A 14,425-nucleotide genomic window follows, 5' to 3' on the forward strand; every position below is an offset into this window, starting at 1 on the left:
TGAAGATTCACAGTGCTGCAATTAGTACTGAAAACACAAAAGACCAAATCAAATATCTAGCTGAGTGTTTGCCATACTGTTTTTTCTAGCTCCCTGGAGAATTTCTTTGTTCATTTTAAACATGAGACTCTAAAAACATCCAACTCTACTTGGGGAGCACAGGAACGTTTCAGACTTTCCAATGCTCTGGGTGTCTCTGAGCCTTAGACTGTCAGATGCTCGGACTGGACGACAGGGGATGGATCACCACAAGTGCCCTGTTCCGATCATTCCCTCTGAACCACCTGGTATTGGCCACTGTCAGAAGACAGGAGCGGACACTGGCCTAGCCTGACCATTGGTCTGACCCAGTATGGCCGTTCTTATGTGCTTCAGTCCATCCAAGTCAGCCGCTGTCCAGGCTGAGGATCCACCCCCGATGAAAACACAGCAGCCCTCAGCGCCAATATTTCAGCACTTTCCATGCAAGCAACCGACTAGGTCTATTTAAACGGGATCCCGGGGGCGAGTGCAAAACTTGCAGGGCCTGGCCGGAATTTGACACACACTTTCCACTGGGAAAGGGGGAGGAAAGCGAGAGTGGCCGCATAGCCGGCTCCCGTCCCCCTCGGAGGGGCAACAAGCGGGGAACGGAGGGGTCAGTTACTCACTGGTTAGTCGGGGGCGCGGTGAGCGGGATGGCCACCTCCTCCTCTTCGTACTCCGGCCCGTCCAGCGAGTCTCCTTCATCCACGGTGCCCAGCCCCCCTACCAGCGGCAGCGGCGGGGGCGGCAGCGGAGGGAAGCCCCCAGGGGCCGGACCTCCTGTTGGGCCGGGTTCCTGCGGGGCAAGCGCCCCCCTGGGCATCTCCTGCTCCAGCCCGGCGGCCACCGCGCCGCCTGCCGCTGCCGGAGGGGCAGGCCCCGAGCCCCGGGCCAGGAGTCCCAACGCCGGGCACAAAGGGGGGCCGGCGCCCGGGCTACCCGCGCCGGAGCCCTGCGGCCCCTTGCCCCGGCACAGGGCAGGGCAATGCCCCGGCTCCCCGGCGGCGCTCGCCGAGCCGCCCTCCTCGCCTGGAGCTTCGGCCGCCATCATGGTGAGCCTCGCCCCCTCCGCACGCCGGGGAGGAGGCGACCGAGGGGCCGAGACCCCCCGCCCCGCCCCAGCGGGGAGCGGAGCCGGGACTGGGACGAGCGAACTTCCCCAGCGGCGGCGGCTGCGAACAATACCCGGCTGGGCGGGGGCTGGATTCAGGGCAGCGCGGCAGGGCCACGGCGCGGCTGCCTCATCCCCCTGCGGCCGGGACGGGAGCGGCTCCCGCGGAGACTCACCCCGCCCGCTGCGAGCGCAGCTTCGGAACGGGCACGGGCCAGGCTGGGCGGGGTGTGGGGGGGGGAAAGGCAGGGAGACTAGCGAGCGGCTCCCTTCACATTGCGCATGCGCGCCAGGGCCGCCCGCGAGGGGCTGGCTGAGCGCATGCGCGAGGGGCGCGCTAAGCTCCTGTGGTTCCGGCCGGCCCTGAGTCAGGGAGCAAGGTAAAAGCTGGATTCACCTGGAGCCTTGCAGGGACCGCGCATGGGGGAAAAGAAAGAGCTGGCGCTACCTGGAGCATGATGATTTTTGGCCCCCGGGTTACAACGTCAAAGGAGAGGACAAACCGAGCCGAGTCTACTGCACCCGACACATCCTGACCGTTTTGTTTCCCGACCACCAAGTTCTACTGCTTAAATAAAGAATATATGGAGCCATGAATCTCACCAGTGCAGCTCTGATGCACTCCAGTGCAACAGCGCCTCTAAAAAACAGTGCTAAGGTTTGGATCTTGTTAGATTCACTTGCCAGATGTGTGCTTTTGCAGCGCTGTTGCACCAGCATACTGGGATCCGGTTTAGTCTAGGGAACTAAAAAAAGCTGCAGATGCACCATGTAAAACTGGGCGGCCAAACCTTAACCAGATATAACAGGATCCTGGAATCCAGTCAGAGTTTTCTTCTACAGCTTTCTTGTATTAGGATGTGTTGGGGTACAAATTTTGTTTGGTTTTGGTTTGGTTTAGTTTTTATTTTCTTTGTGGAATAGTAGAACCAACTTGTTTTCTATTTTGATGGTACTGTTTCTGAGTTTGTGGCCTAAATTTGGCTGGATCTGACAGGAATCAGATCCAGGTTCTTGCAGTGGTGTTACTTTGGTATCCAGCTTTTTTTTTGTGCACTAGAACCTGCTAGACCTTAGTCCTTATTCCATTTTTTTCTAATATCTCTTAAGCATGGGAGGAGCACTGCACTTTCTATTTCTATACTGTCATGTCCATTCCTGTGTCTCTGAACCATGCTCTGCAGAGCAGGGATTAGAGTGCTGATCAGAAGCATTTAAAGACTAAAGAACCTGCGTGGTGGTGTAGAACCTACTATATAAAACTGTTGTTGCTTATGTAGGATGATGGATGGAGATGCAGAATCATATACCCAAGTTAAAGAAGTGTTTGATTGGAATTGCATGCCTACAGAACAATAACAGTCTATGTGTTCTATGGAGAAATCTACCCTTGCTAATTCACCTATCTTTTTTTTCTTCAAAATGTCATAAAAGTATGCAGATGATATTCCCACAGTAACAATAAAACACAACATACAAAAACCAGATACTATATATTTGTTTGGCTATTATGACATAAACAGTGCAATGTTTTAAGAGTTGCATGAACAACTCATTTTATTATTAACAATAATTTATTTCTGTGTACATTTATGAAAATGTATCCTTTTCTATTATTATGGTCCTGACCCTCAAGCATTTATGCTTACTCTTAACGTCATGCCTATTAGTTGTTCCATTGACTTCAAGGGGACTAGTCACATGTATTAAGTTAAACACATATGTAAGTACTTACATGAACTGGACCTATGTGGCTAACATTGCCAGACAAAATAACCTTTTGACTTGCAAAATTAAAATAGCTGGCAAATAATAACATTTTGCCTCTTTATCTCTCTAGGCTGTTATGACTTTGTACATTCTCTTATTTGTTTATACTTGTATGTCTCAAATGTTCTCGTAAGGCATTTCAATATTCGGGTTTTCAGAGCTTTGCCCTCCCCAAAAGTATTACGTTAATTTTTCCTGAGGCCAGCAAAACAAATATCTGTTCATACCCCTACTTCTACAGTTTTCCAGCCCACATCTTTTTATCTGCTGAACTGAAGTTTCATACCTTGCCTTCTATATACAAAATTCTGCTCATAGTTACACTACTAAAATCAATGTAGTTACTCTGAATTCGTGCCAGCATCAATGAAAACAGAATTTGTCCTGAATTTAAAGCAGGGGTCGGCAGCCTTTTAGAAGTGGTGTGCCGAGTCTTCATTCATTCACTCTAATTTAAGGTTTTGTGTGCCAGTAATACATTTTAACATTTTTAGAAGGTCTCTTTCTATAATTCTATAATATATAACTAAACTGTTGTATGTAAAGTAAATAAGGTTTTAAAAATGTTTAAGAAGCTTCATTTAAAATTAAATTAAAATGCAGAGCCCCCTGCACTGGTGGCCAGGGCCTAGGCAGTGTGAGTGCCACTGAAACTCAGCTCACGTGCCGCCTTTGGCGCTCATGCCATAGGTTGCCTACCCCGGTTTAAAGGATTATAACACATGTATACACTGCTGTGGTTCTGTTTCAAAAATTGCAGCCTCGGTGGCAATATTTTACACATCTGATTTCCACAGACGCGTTTCATTAATAAACATGCAATTTCAAATACTCTTGAGTTGACTGTCTCTGTGAGTTTCTGTTTACTATTGTTTATTTTTCCTCACAGATTTTCAAATAAAATGATTTTAACACACTGTTGTTGCCTTTGTAGGAGTGATAAACCCATTAATGCAACATAAATATTTACAGGATTCCTTTCTTTGGGACAATGGTTTCTAATACACCTCTATCCCGATATAACGCGACTCGATATAACACGAATTTGAATATAACGCAGTAAAGCAGTGCTCCAGGGGGGCGGGGCTGCTCACTTCAGCGGATCAAAGCAAGTTCGATATAACGCAGTTTCACCTATAACGCGGTAAGATTTTTTGGCTCCCAAGGACAGCGTTATATCGGGGTAGAGGTGTACTACATAAGGCCAGAGTTGCACCTACAGGGTCTGCAATGGCAGCTGAGCTGAGGATTCACCCCAGGGGAGAACAGAGGGCAGCTACAGCATTCCTTCATGGGTTTTGGAGGGGAAGGCAGCTATGTATTAGGCCAGGTCTCCACAAGAGGTGAGACACTGTCTATGAGATTTGTTAAATAGGTGCATCTCAGAAACTGCCCTCTCAAGGCCAGACCTATATGTCTGATAGGTTGTGTTAGCTGTCCCAGCTCCTTTGGCAAAGCAAGGATTGAAGTTGGCTTGCACCACTGTGCTGCTGTTCCAGGTGGACTTTCCACCAATTGTATCTTAGGTTCTATTACACAAACTTTCACAGGGACAGACAGAGGCACTATTTGTATTAATGTATTTGGACCAAAAAAGAGGTGGACCCATATATGCTTGATGCCTGCCCGATGTTTACAAAAAATGCTTTTTTACTCAATATCTTGGACAAAATTATGTTGGGATCATTCAGCCCCCCCCCCCTCCTAGTGGTGTTATGGATGAAGAAAATTAGTTGATGAGTAAGTTAGACCTGCCCTGGGTTAGTTTCCTGTAACGTGTGTACTATTTTTCAGGGAGGGGGGGAACCTGTGGAATAACACACAGTTTTTTCAGTAATGGCTAGTGGGTCCAATGTACTCTAAACTTGGTCATACTGAAATTTCACATCACAGATAAAGTGGAAATTTTCTATTATTCCAGTTTCAATATGTTTTAGCTATATCTAGTCATATCTGACATGTTTTAGTTGTATTTGGTCAATCTGTGGGAAGGAGCAAAACATTTTTTATATTGAGCATGAATGTGTATCCCATATAAAGTATATTTGGCACACTTATTAATGCTCCTATTACTGGCCTCCATTATGAATCTTTTTAAATTATGTAAACATGATTAAAAAGTAAGCATTCCCACTCAGTAACCGGCAGTTCTCTTCCTCCCTTTAACAGACTCGGAACTCCTGTCACAGAGTCTGCAACACCCCTACATTCCGAATGATATTATTCACTCTCAGGCTTCTCTCAGACCCTAGAGTTTCAACACTCAGAAAGAGCAGGAACAAGAGAATTTTCAGTCCTGCTGCAGGGCTGTGATGTCCATGCATTAGGAAAATGAGTATTCCTTTGGTATTCAGTCTGTAGCCAAGTGAGGAAAGAGAAAACCACTTTCCTAATACATGGACTTGGCAATTTTGCTAGTCCAAACAAGGAATGTGGGACTCTAAACCTCTTTTTTATAGACTTGCATTGTACATAGCAAATCCTTTTCCCCCAGGGACATACTGAAATCACGTTTTGACACACAATCTTGGCTTGACAATTCTGAGTCTGAAATCTCTAGGCTAATTATTCAAGATGGAGGGTTCAAAACTCTCCCCTTCTTACAAACCTTCTTTACTTGACTTCAGTGGGATTAGGATTTAACCCAATGTATCTATTTTTTTCAATTTACATGGAACAATCATTTGTGACTTTTCTGAAACATCCCATTCTTGCCTTTGGTTGACATTCCTTCTGCTACACCTACTATTTGTTCATCTTGACAGATTTTTTGTTCAAAGCTTACTTGGCTAAAGTTTCTTTGAGAACTGTTTTTGCTAGGTGTAGAATTTCTGTGACTTATCAATTAAACCATGTTCATCTCTTAACAATGTAATCAAACCTGACTTAGAAAGAGGAATTATTTGCCTCTAAGCTTATTTGTATCTTCTTCGTTTTAATGTAAAATATTTATAGTAATGTACATGTCATTACATTTAATCACGCCCCACATTACCATTACAATTTTAAAACACTGAATATTTGTAGGAGGTTTTTTGTTCTGCTACAGTTCTACTTGTAATCCATTTATTGTCCTCCAGAGACTCTAAATGATTGTTGGCACATGACTGTCCATGCATAATGTAGAATGTTTGAATAGTCAACTCAGGTAGTGTAAAAATACAGTATATCAGAAAATGAATTCTTCATGGGAAGCTATTTTAAGCTACAATATTTCATTCTCTCAGGTCTTTTAAATATGTAATGTAAATACAACAAAGCAGGCAGTCATTCTTACCATATCCAGGCTAAGTGCCTTAGCAATTTATCTGTAAAGGACTACACAGTTGAAAATGTATGCAGCATAACAGAGTGCAAAAAGATATAGCCATACTGTGTTAAAATGCCACAATATCTGAATAAAGTAAGTGCAATAAGTGACTTTCTGTGTATTCTAGTTACTGTGGCCACATCAATGAGCTAAGCAGCTTTGAATACCACCAGTAGAAAAGTACTCCATATCTTCTGTATGTTACTTAGAAAACACACAACCAATTAATGACCACACTACAGCTTTTTCCACTTCAGATGATTGCAGGTTGCAAAAGCCTCAAGGGTAGGTTTAGACACCTACCTTGTGTAAGTTTTAAGTGTGATGTAGATGAAAGGAGCTAAACGACAGAGGAGAGAGAAGTTTCATTATCAGTCACAAAGGTGATATTCTATTATCTCAGTGCACAGGAGGCGACAGGAGAATGCTTCTTTTCAAATAATACTGCATGGCAGCTGTGACTGTCTCTAATGAATGTTTTACTTGAAATAGAGCAGAAACTGAAAAGGCTTAAATGGGCAAGATACCAAGAAAACAGACTAACCAGGCAGATGGTGTATTTTTCCCAGAGAAATTTTTTTGTGAAAGAGTCATAGCAGCAAACTGAAAACAAAGGCACATTTATGAACATTTATTTTACTTACTTTTGAAAAGAACATTTGCTCTTTCTTTTCATCATCATACAATTGTTCAAATACCTATATTTTTACTCATGATCTATCAGACAGGTTGATTAAGGATCTTTGGTACATAAGAGGTCTGTTTTTCGTTATGCACCACAAATGTTTTTCTCTCATTACAAACCTGCTCATGCTTCCATTAAAGTCAATGTCAAAACTGCCATTGATTTCAGTGGTGCATGTTCAAACCTTAGAGGAATACCCAGTGAGACTTATTCCAAAATCCTTTAATTTGCCTTCTTTTTCATCCCATTCTAGAGAGTTTTGGCTAGGATAGGATAGGCTTAGTATATGTCTGGCTAGCAGACTTCATCATATGATCATTACATCTGTTTAGAGATAAAAAAAGACCTCTCTGTTCATAAAGTTCATCCTTTGCAAGAGCAGAATAGATACACCAGATATGGAGACCACAATAGGTCCACTTGCACTGAAATATTCCATTTATGGACATTTTGCACATTTTTGTTATTTGTTTTGAGCCAAACTGTTTTTGCATTCATGAATTATTTTTCATCAGGTGAAAAAAATGATGATGAATGGGCCACTGTCATCCACTTCTATCTGAAAACATTAATTGTAAGAAAAACATTTTTTTTAACTTTCTGCATTTGACAGCACTTTATCTATAATCACTTTCCCTGTATAGTCAATTGTAGACTGCTCCTATAGAGATTTGCACTTGTGAATGACATTAGACTAGTGGTTCTCAACCTGTGGCTCGTGAGCCGCTTACGGCCCAATAGCACACAGCTGCTGCCCATGTGACATCCTTGGGGCCATACAGGTAGTATTGGATGCAGCCCACAATGGTAAATAGGTTGAGAACCACTGCATTAGACCTATGCATAGTCCCATTGATTTGAGTGGTACTACACATGGGCATAGATATACATGCGCATAAATCTGTGCAGTATTAGGCCCTTAGCTGGTCAGTTTGGCTGAGGTTTTTAAAGGTAATTAAGTGTTGCAATGTTGAGTGCAGCAACACCTAAAGACCTTTAAAAATCTGGGCCTTTTCATTTAGGTTTGCATGGTGCTTCTACAGCAGGAAGGAGAGAAACAAATAAACACCAAACCCAAGAAAATATTATTGTACTTACACAACATCCCTTGGGGTAAATAGAGACTTGTAGTTAGAATCACAAAGGATCATTTTAATCTTAGTTTGAAAGACTAGCTTTCAATTATTTCAATGTATATCAATTTTTCATAATATTTAATCTGAAGCTGTTAACCGAATAGTTTTAGTTAAGCTATTAAAATTAAAGAAAATGATATATCAATTTTAAGATCTTATCTTCATGGAAAACTAGAATAGTAGTTGTTAGCTGTAATAACTCTTGAATATCTTGGTTCTTCTAAAGCAGTGGTGGGCAATCCGCTGACAGGCCGCGAGACAGTTTGTTTACATTGACTGTCTGCAGGCACAGCCGCCCGCAACTCCCAGTGGGCAAGAACGGCGAACTGTGGTGACTGGGAGCTGCGGGTGGCCATGCCTGCGGACGGTCAATGTCTGCAAAATGTCTTGCGGCCCGCCAGCGGATTACCCAGGTGGGCTGCGTGCGGCTCATGGGCTTCAGGTTGCCCACCACTGTTCTAAAGGGATCAAGTAAATCTTTTGATTAAATTTCTGGCAGACACAACTGTCAAGTGTGCATGTAGATAAAACTATACATAGATCCTCTAACAATCAATGTCATAATAACTCATATTCAGGTGGAGTAATATTCGAAATTGATCATGGCAACTGGTATTCACAGCCAATGGAACAGCACAAGAGTTTATAACAAAGAATAATATCTATATGTTGGTTTTCCTGAGGAATATTTGTTTAATAGAGCTAGTTTAAAAAAAAAAAAAAAGTAAATTTTGTTGTGGGAATTATGACCTGCTTGAAAAGTTGGACATTTTTTATGAAAATCTTCATAAAAAGTTTTTGGGTTTTTTCCTCAGAAAATTAATTTTTTGATGAAAATTTTCATTGAAAACTCAAAATTAAGAAAATTTTATCTAGTTCTGTTGTTCAAATATTGGAAGTTAAATATAATTTCATGCAACAGATCTTATGAATCAATTTTAGCTCCGGTGTAAATGAGCCTAACTTTGTTGATGTCAGGGCTGAATTTAGCCCTTTAAGTCATTTTTAAATATGACCAGCCAGGATATGACAGCAAAATTTTCATGGGTACCCATTGAATACACAAAAACTGTATGTGCATGTTGTCAGGATTCAGGGCTGCAGCATAGCCAGTCGGGGTGCTGGAACAATTTTTATAGTGGGGGTGCAGCTGATGGAAACCATGGAAACGATGTATGTAGCATTTGTTATTACTACTTCAAGCCAGGGGGTGTGGCAGCACTCCCAGCAGCCCTAGTTCCAGCACCACTGGAGCCAATCTCCAGGCCACCTAATGAGCGCAGCCAGCCTGTAGTAGGCTGCCTGATTGGCTTTGCTGCCTGTTTGGTTGGAAGAATTAGCAGACCAGCTCTTAAGCCTAGCAGCAGCAGTAGCTGCTTCGTGACTGTGACTTCATGACTGTGACAGTGACAATGCCTGTTCCCAGTTATGCTCCTGCCTTTGACCCAGCTTTGCCTCACTTCAGGTAACCTGGTTCTTACCCTTGTCTCTTATTTCTGACCTCTGATTTTGACTCGGACCCTCATCTCTAGCATGTGGCCTCCAACTCCTGATGCTAACTCTGACTCTTGGCTACTGCTCTGACCATTAGGCATGACTGCCCACATTCTGGTAATGTGACATTAGCAACTGGGCATTTGGGTTTGGAAAATGGGTACCTGTTTCTAAATTCACATTTGCATATCCAGTTAACCATTTAGCATGGTTAACTGTTTCCCTATAGGTATATATATTTTTTGTACATGCAACTGGTTTCTTTGACTATTATATTGGCATAGGTTAGGTGGCAAGTTTGGTGCCTCAGGATCAGTTTCATGTATCTGCTTCAACCCGAGATCAATTTGTCAGCCACAAAGTGACTCTGAATGAAAAAGGGTAGAAAAGTATTATTCAGATAGCACAATGAGATTAATTTATAACAATGTTGGCGTGCAGAAGGCAGGGATCTAGATGTGCATTAATTAAACCACAACACATTGGACTTCATGCAGGAATTGCTGGATGAAATTTATGGCCAGGGTTATGCAGGAGGTCAGACTAGATGATCACAATGATCCCTTATGGCCCTAAAATGTATGGATATCAATTTCCTTATTTCTGTTATATTTTCTATTTATAACTATTTCTGGTTTCAACTACTGTTTGATTTTGGGGGGAACAAGTCTTTGCTTTTGCATGAAGGATTTACCTATATGCCAATTGTGATGCTATTAAATGAAATCACTTCCATTGTTATGACAATAAGCTCAAGAACATGGACTCCAGTAATCCAGATATTTGCTCTGTGGTATGCTCTCACCAGTGTGACCTTTTTAAAAAAAAAAAAGACAATTATATAAGGACCATTTTGGAGTTTAGCAAATTGTGGAGCAGATTCTAACAAGTACTATAATGAAACCAACCCTCAGTCTACCCATCCACCCACTCATTTCTCTCTTAGAAACAGATTGTTGAAGAACAAATGGCAATAATGAAATTGGTGCTGAAGATATTTAGTTTAAAAGGTGCAGAAGTCTGCTATATATGCTCCAACACAACATTCTCGCTGATTAGGAAGATGAGATATTCAGATATACCAGATGCCATACATCAGATGCTATGTAGAAAATTCTTTTAACCGCAGTTAGCTATATCACATTTAAAAATAAAGTTAATTATATTTGACATTTAAATTATAACTTCCAAGCACAGTTTGTATTTGACTTTTGACATTTTGCCAAGATGTGCCTGTTGTACAGTTATTTTGCTGCATTTAGCTTGCATAAATGTCTCTGCAACATAGCAACTTTAATGTCATTTCAATTATATTAATTCCCATTAAATCAACAGTTTTGCATTATGACTATATATCACTATGAAAAGTGGAATTAGGGGACATACATCACTCACAGCATGACAGTTTTAATACGAATGTTGAAAACGAAGGCTTTAATCCTAAAAATTTTTCCATGTGGGGAGACTGTTCCATTTGCCTGGAACTCTGGGGGATTGTGACGGGGCAGAGTAGCCCCGCACTGGTACCGCAGGGGTTAACTCTTCTTTCCTAGCAGAGGAAGCCACGCCCCAGAAGCTCTGCTGGGCATGCTCCAACTGGAGAACCGGTATAAAAGCCTGCAGATGAGCTCAGTCTTGGCTGAGCAGGAGGAGAAGGAGGCATGCTGTTAGCTCCTGAGGAGAGAGAGCCTGCGCACCAGGATTCGGAGGCCAGCCAAGCCGGGACACTCCCTGATATGCCGACAGAGGATGTCACCAGAAGAGAACAGACCGGAGGACCCCCCGCAGCAGAGAATCTGACCTTCCTGGTAGGAAGTGATCCAGGGGAACTTTAGAGGTGAATGGCGTTAGAGCTGCATAGGTGCTCAGCGTGTTGTGGGTGGATCCCCGCCACTGCCAGGGCCCTGGGTTGGGACCTGGTGGAGAGGGTGGGCCTGGGTCCCCCACCAAATTTAGCTCTGTTGTAAATGGGCCTAACCCACCACCTCATCCCTGAACCATGAAGAGATTGTATGGACTCTGGCTGCTAGGCCACACTACCCTGCTTGCGAGGGGGACTGTATGGACTCTGGCTGCTGGACCGCACCATCCCGCCAGACGGGTGATTGTGTGGAAGGAGGCCAGTAGGCTGCAATCAGTCATCCACAGAGGCAGGCGCTCAGGAACTTGAGTGGTGAGGTGCCGACACCCCCATCCTACCCCTGCCACAAAGGGGTGCTGCGGTGCCAGGTCTGCCACCGGGTTGAAGGGGCTCAAATGATTTGGGCAGGAGATGGTTCATAACTAGCAAAATAAAGGGAAAGTTTAAGTCAAGTACATATTAAAAACACTTTAAATCTAACAAGCTGAAGGTCTGCTCAAGACAAAAGATTTGGGGGTCAAATGAGCTTGCTCACAAGATGGAGGAGGGACTCCAGGGCTCTCTTTCCCCTTCTATTATGCATAGAAAATAGGCACAATCCCAGTCTACATTTAGGGAGCACATGAGCTATATGATGGTGTGTATATATACAGGGCCAGCTCCAGGCAACAGCCCAGCAAGCAAGTGCTTGGGGTGGCCAACAGAGAGGGGCGGCACATCTGGCTCTTTGGCGGCAATTCGGCGGCAGGTCCCTCACTCCCTCTCGGAGTGAAGGACCAGCTGCCGAATTGCCGACGAAGACTAAAGCGCTGGTGGTAGAGCTGATTGCTATCGTGGCTTTTTTTTTTTTTTCTTTGGGGCGGCAAAAACCCTGGAGCCGGCCCTGTGTTTGTATGTGCACCATTAAGGCAGAGAAGGAGTTAACAGTGACTCAAGGAGAGGAAGAAGCGGTAGGGCTAAGTTCAGTTCAGCTGCTGTGATAAATAGCTTGCTTCTCCTTAGAACTAAGCTCCTAGCCTCAGAAAGCAAAGCCCTCTCTGAAAGCAGGGCTCTGTGAACTTATATTGCTAAAGTTTGGGTTAGTGGAGTTGATACTCTCATGGGGTAGGGAGTGCTTGTCTGGTCAGAAACCCAGACTTTCCTCTGGGACTGGCTAGAGCAAGCTATAACCTCATTTTTGTCTTGAACAGACCTTCAGTAAGCCACAAGGTACTTTCCCTTGGGAGAATAAAGAGAACTGAACTGTCACTGTGGTTGAAGTTTAGGCACGGGGAATAGCCGTGTAGTGGGTGGCTGCCCCACTCCAGCAGAAGAGGGGTTAAAAAGTAGCCTGGGAGAGGGCTGCAGCTGGGATAAAAGGAGTGAGAGCAGGTGAGGGAGTTGCTGACCACAGATGTGGCCAGTTCAATTATGGCCCAGCTGGCTCCTGATAAGAGGGCTGGGGCCAAGAGCTGAAGGAGTCTTACCCTAGCCCTGGAGTGGGAAGGGCTAGCTGCCTGGGAGTAAGGTACCTGAAGCGGAGTAGTGCTCGGGAAGGGTAAAGGGAGCTGGGGAGTTCCAGACTGGTAAACCCCCAGGCTGCAAGTCTTGTTGAAGGCCTATGAAAGGTACTGGGGCTGCAGAGGGGCAGCCTGGAGATAAGCAAAGGCAGCAGATTCTACTCCCTTACCAATTATGAGTAGCCATTATAAACTGCAGTATGCCCCAGGGGAAAGGGGGTTAGATGATGATTGGCAGTTGCCAATGAGGCAAAGTGGGCTTAGAGGGGAGACCCAGAGCGTGGGGGCACTGTGGTGGGGCAGCACCCCAAGTATGGGGCACCAGGATCTGGGAGGTACATGGGGCCTGAGGCAGGCAAGAAGCAGAGGGTGCTCTGAAGCTGAAGAGCTAATTCCCAAGATGACCAGCAGGAGGTGCCGTGCTGGTGAGTGTGCAGTCTGCTACAAGTCAGCATCATCTTAAGGAAATAAACTCAGGCTGGTTAACCTCACCTAAAGACTAAGCACAGCTTCTTATCTCTGCTGCCAGTCCCATCACTATGTGAGCCTGTGCCAGGAATCAGGGCCTGCAACAGAGCTAATCTCTATACAGTTTCATCAGTGTAGTTGGCCTGCAGCAGGCTGCCTGATTGGCTCCCCCCACCCCACCCCGATTGGCTAGAGGGGCTGGCAGGCCAATTCTTAAGCCAGCAGAAGCTCACTGGCTGTTAGATGCTCATGCCCACCACTATGTCTGCTCCTGTGTTACCTTGTTCCTATTGCTCCTGTCTTATACCCAACCTTGCCTCTATCCTCCCCTGCTTCAAACCCTTTGCCTGCTACCTGGCTAGTTCCAGTTCCTGACCTCCAGCTTGATCCTTGGCTCTACCTTCTGACTACCAACTCCAGCTCTGATTCTAGTCCTTGGTTCCTGATGCCTGCTCTGACCACTAGGATAGGCTGCCCTGGTCATGATCAGCTGAGAGGCTGGTACTTCTGTTTCTAGCTTCCTCTAAGGGATGGAGAGAGTCTGAGGTCATGTCACCATCCACCTCTGCAGATACAAACAGAGCTGTCCCCTCACCCTGTCAAAGGACTGTGACATATCTGCTGTCTATAAGTTCCATCAGGGACAGGCTGTGTGTTGCTACACCACCTATATAAACAGCTTTACCTTACAGGAACAATTTAGTGCTTGAAGTTAAAGCAGCAGCAAGCTGTGGTGTTTTAAAAGATAAAGTTGGAGAAACATGTTTGTACATCACATGCAATAAAGGGCACCAGCCTTTCATAAAAAAACATTTTCACCAGGTGAAAATAACTTGGTTCAATTATAACATAAATGCTGATATAACTATAAGCTTGCTTTCTAATTTCCAAGATTTAAAAGCCACCCTAGACAAGTAGAGTACTCAGACTCTGTTCAATAGAATGATAGGGAAACTAAGGTATCAGTTCCAAGAACCCATTCCCTACAATATTCCAAGGCAAAGCTGAACAGGGAGTCCACTATTTGTAGTTCAAACATAATCCAGTCATCAGAGCTCTTCCCATTG

The 14,425-nt window shown here is 44.3% G+C and overlaps 1 protein-coding gene across 1 annotated transcript in view; it reads right to left on the bottom strand.

Moving 5' to 3' along the window:
• Positions 1–1,368, bottom strand: part of RASA1 (RAS p21 protein activator 1) — a 108,824-nt gene extending 107,456 nt beyond the window's left edge. The window contains exon 1 of the mRNA XM_054031735.1: positions 651–1,368. Coding sequence (XP_053887710.1) covers positions 651–1,075 — 425 coding nt within the window. The 5' untranslated portion in view covers positions 1,076–1,368. The remainder of the gene's footprint in view (positions 1–650) is intronic.
• Between the last annotated feature and the right edge of the window lie 13,057 nt (positions 1,369–14,425).

Source organism: Malaclemys terrapin, chromosome 6 (assembly GCF_027887155.1).
Source record: "Malaclemys terrapin pileata isolate rMalTer1 chromosome 6, rMalTer1.hap1, whole genome shotgun sequence".
Classification (NCBI taxonomy): Eukaryota; Metazoa; Chordata; order Testudines; family Emydidae; genus Malaclemys; species Malaclemys terrapin.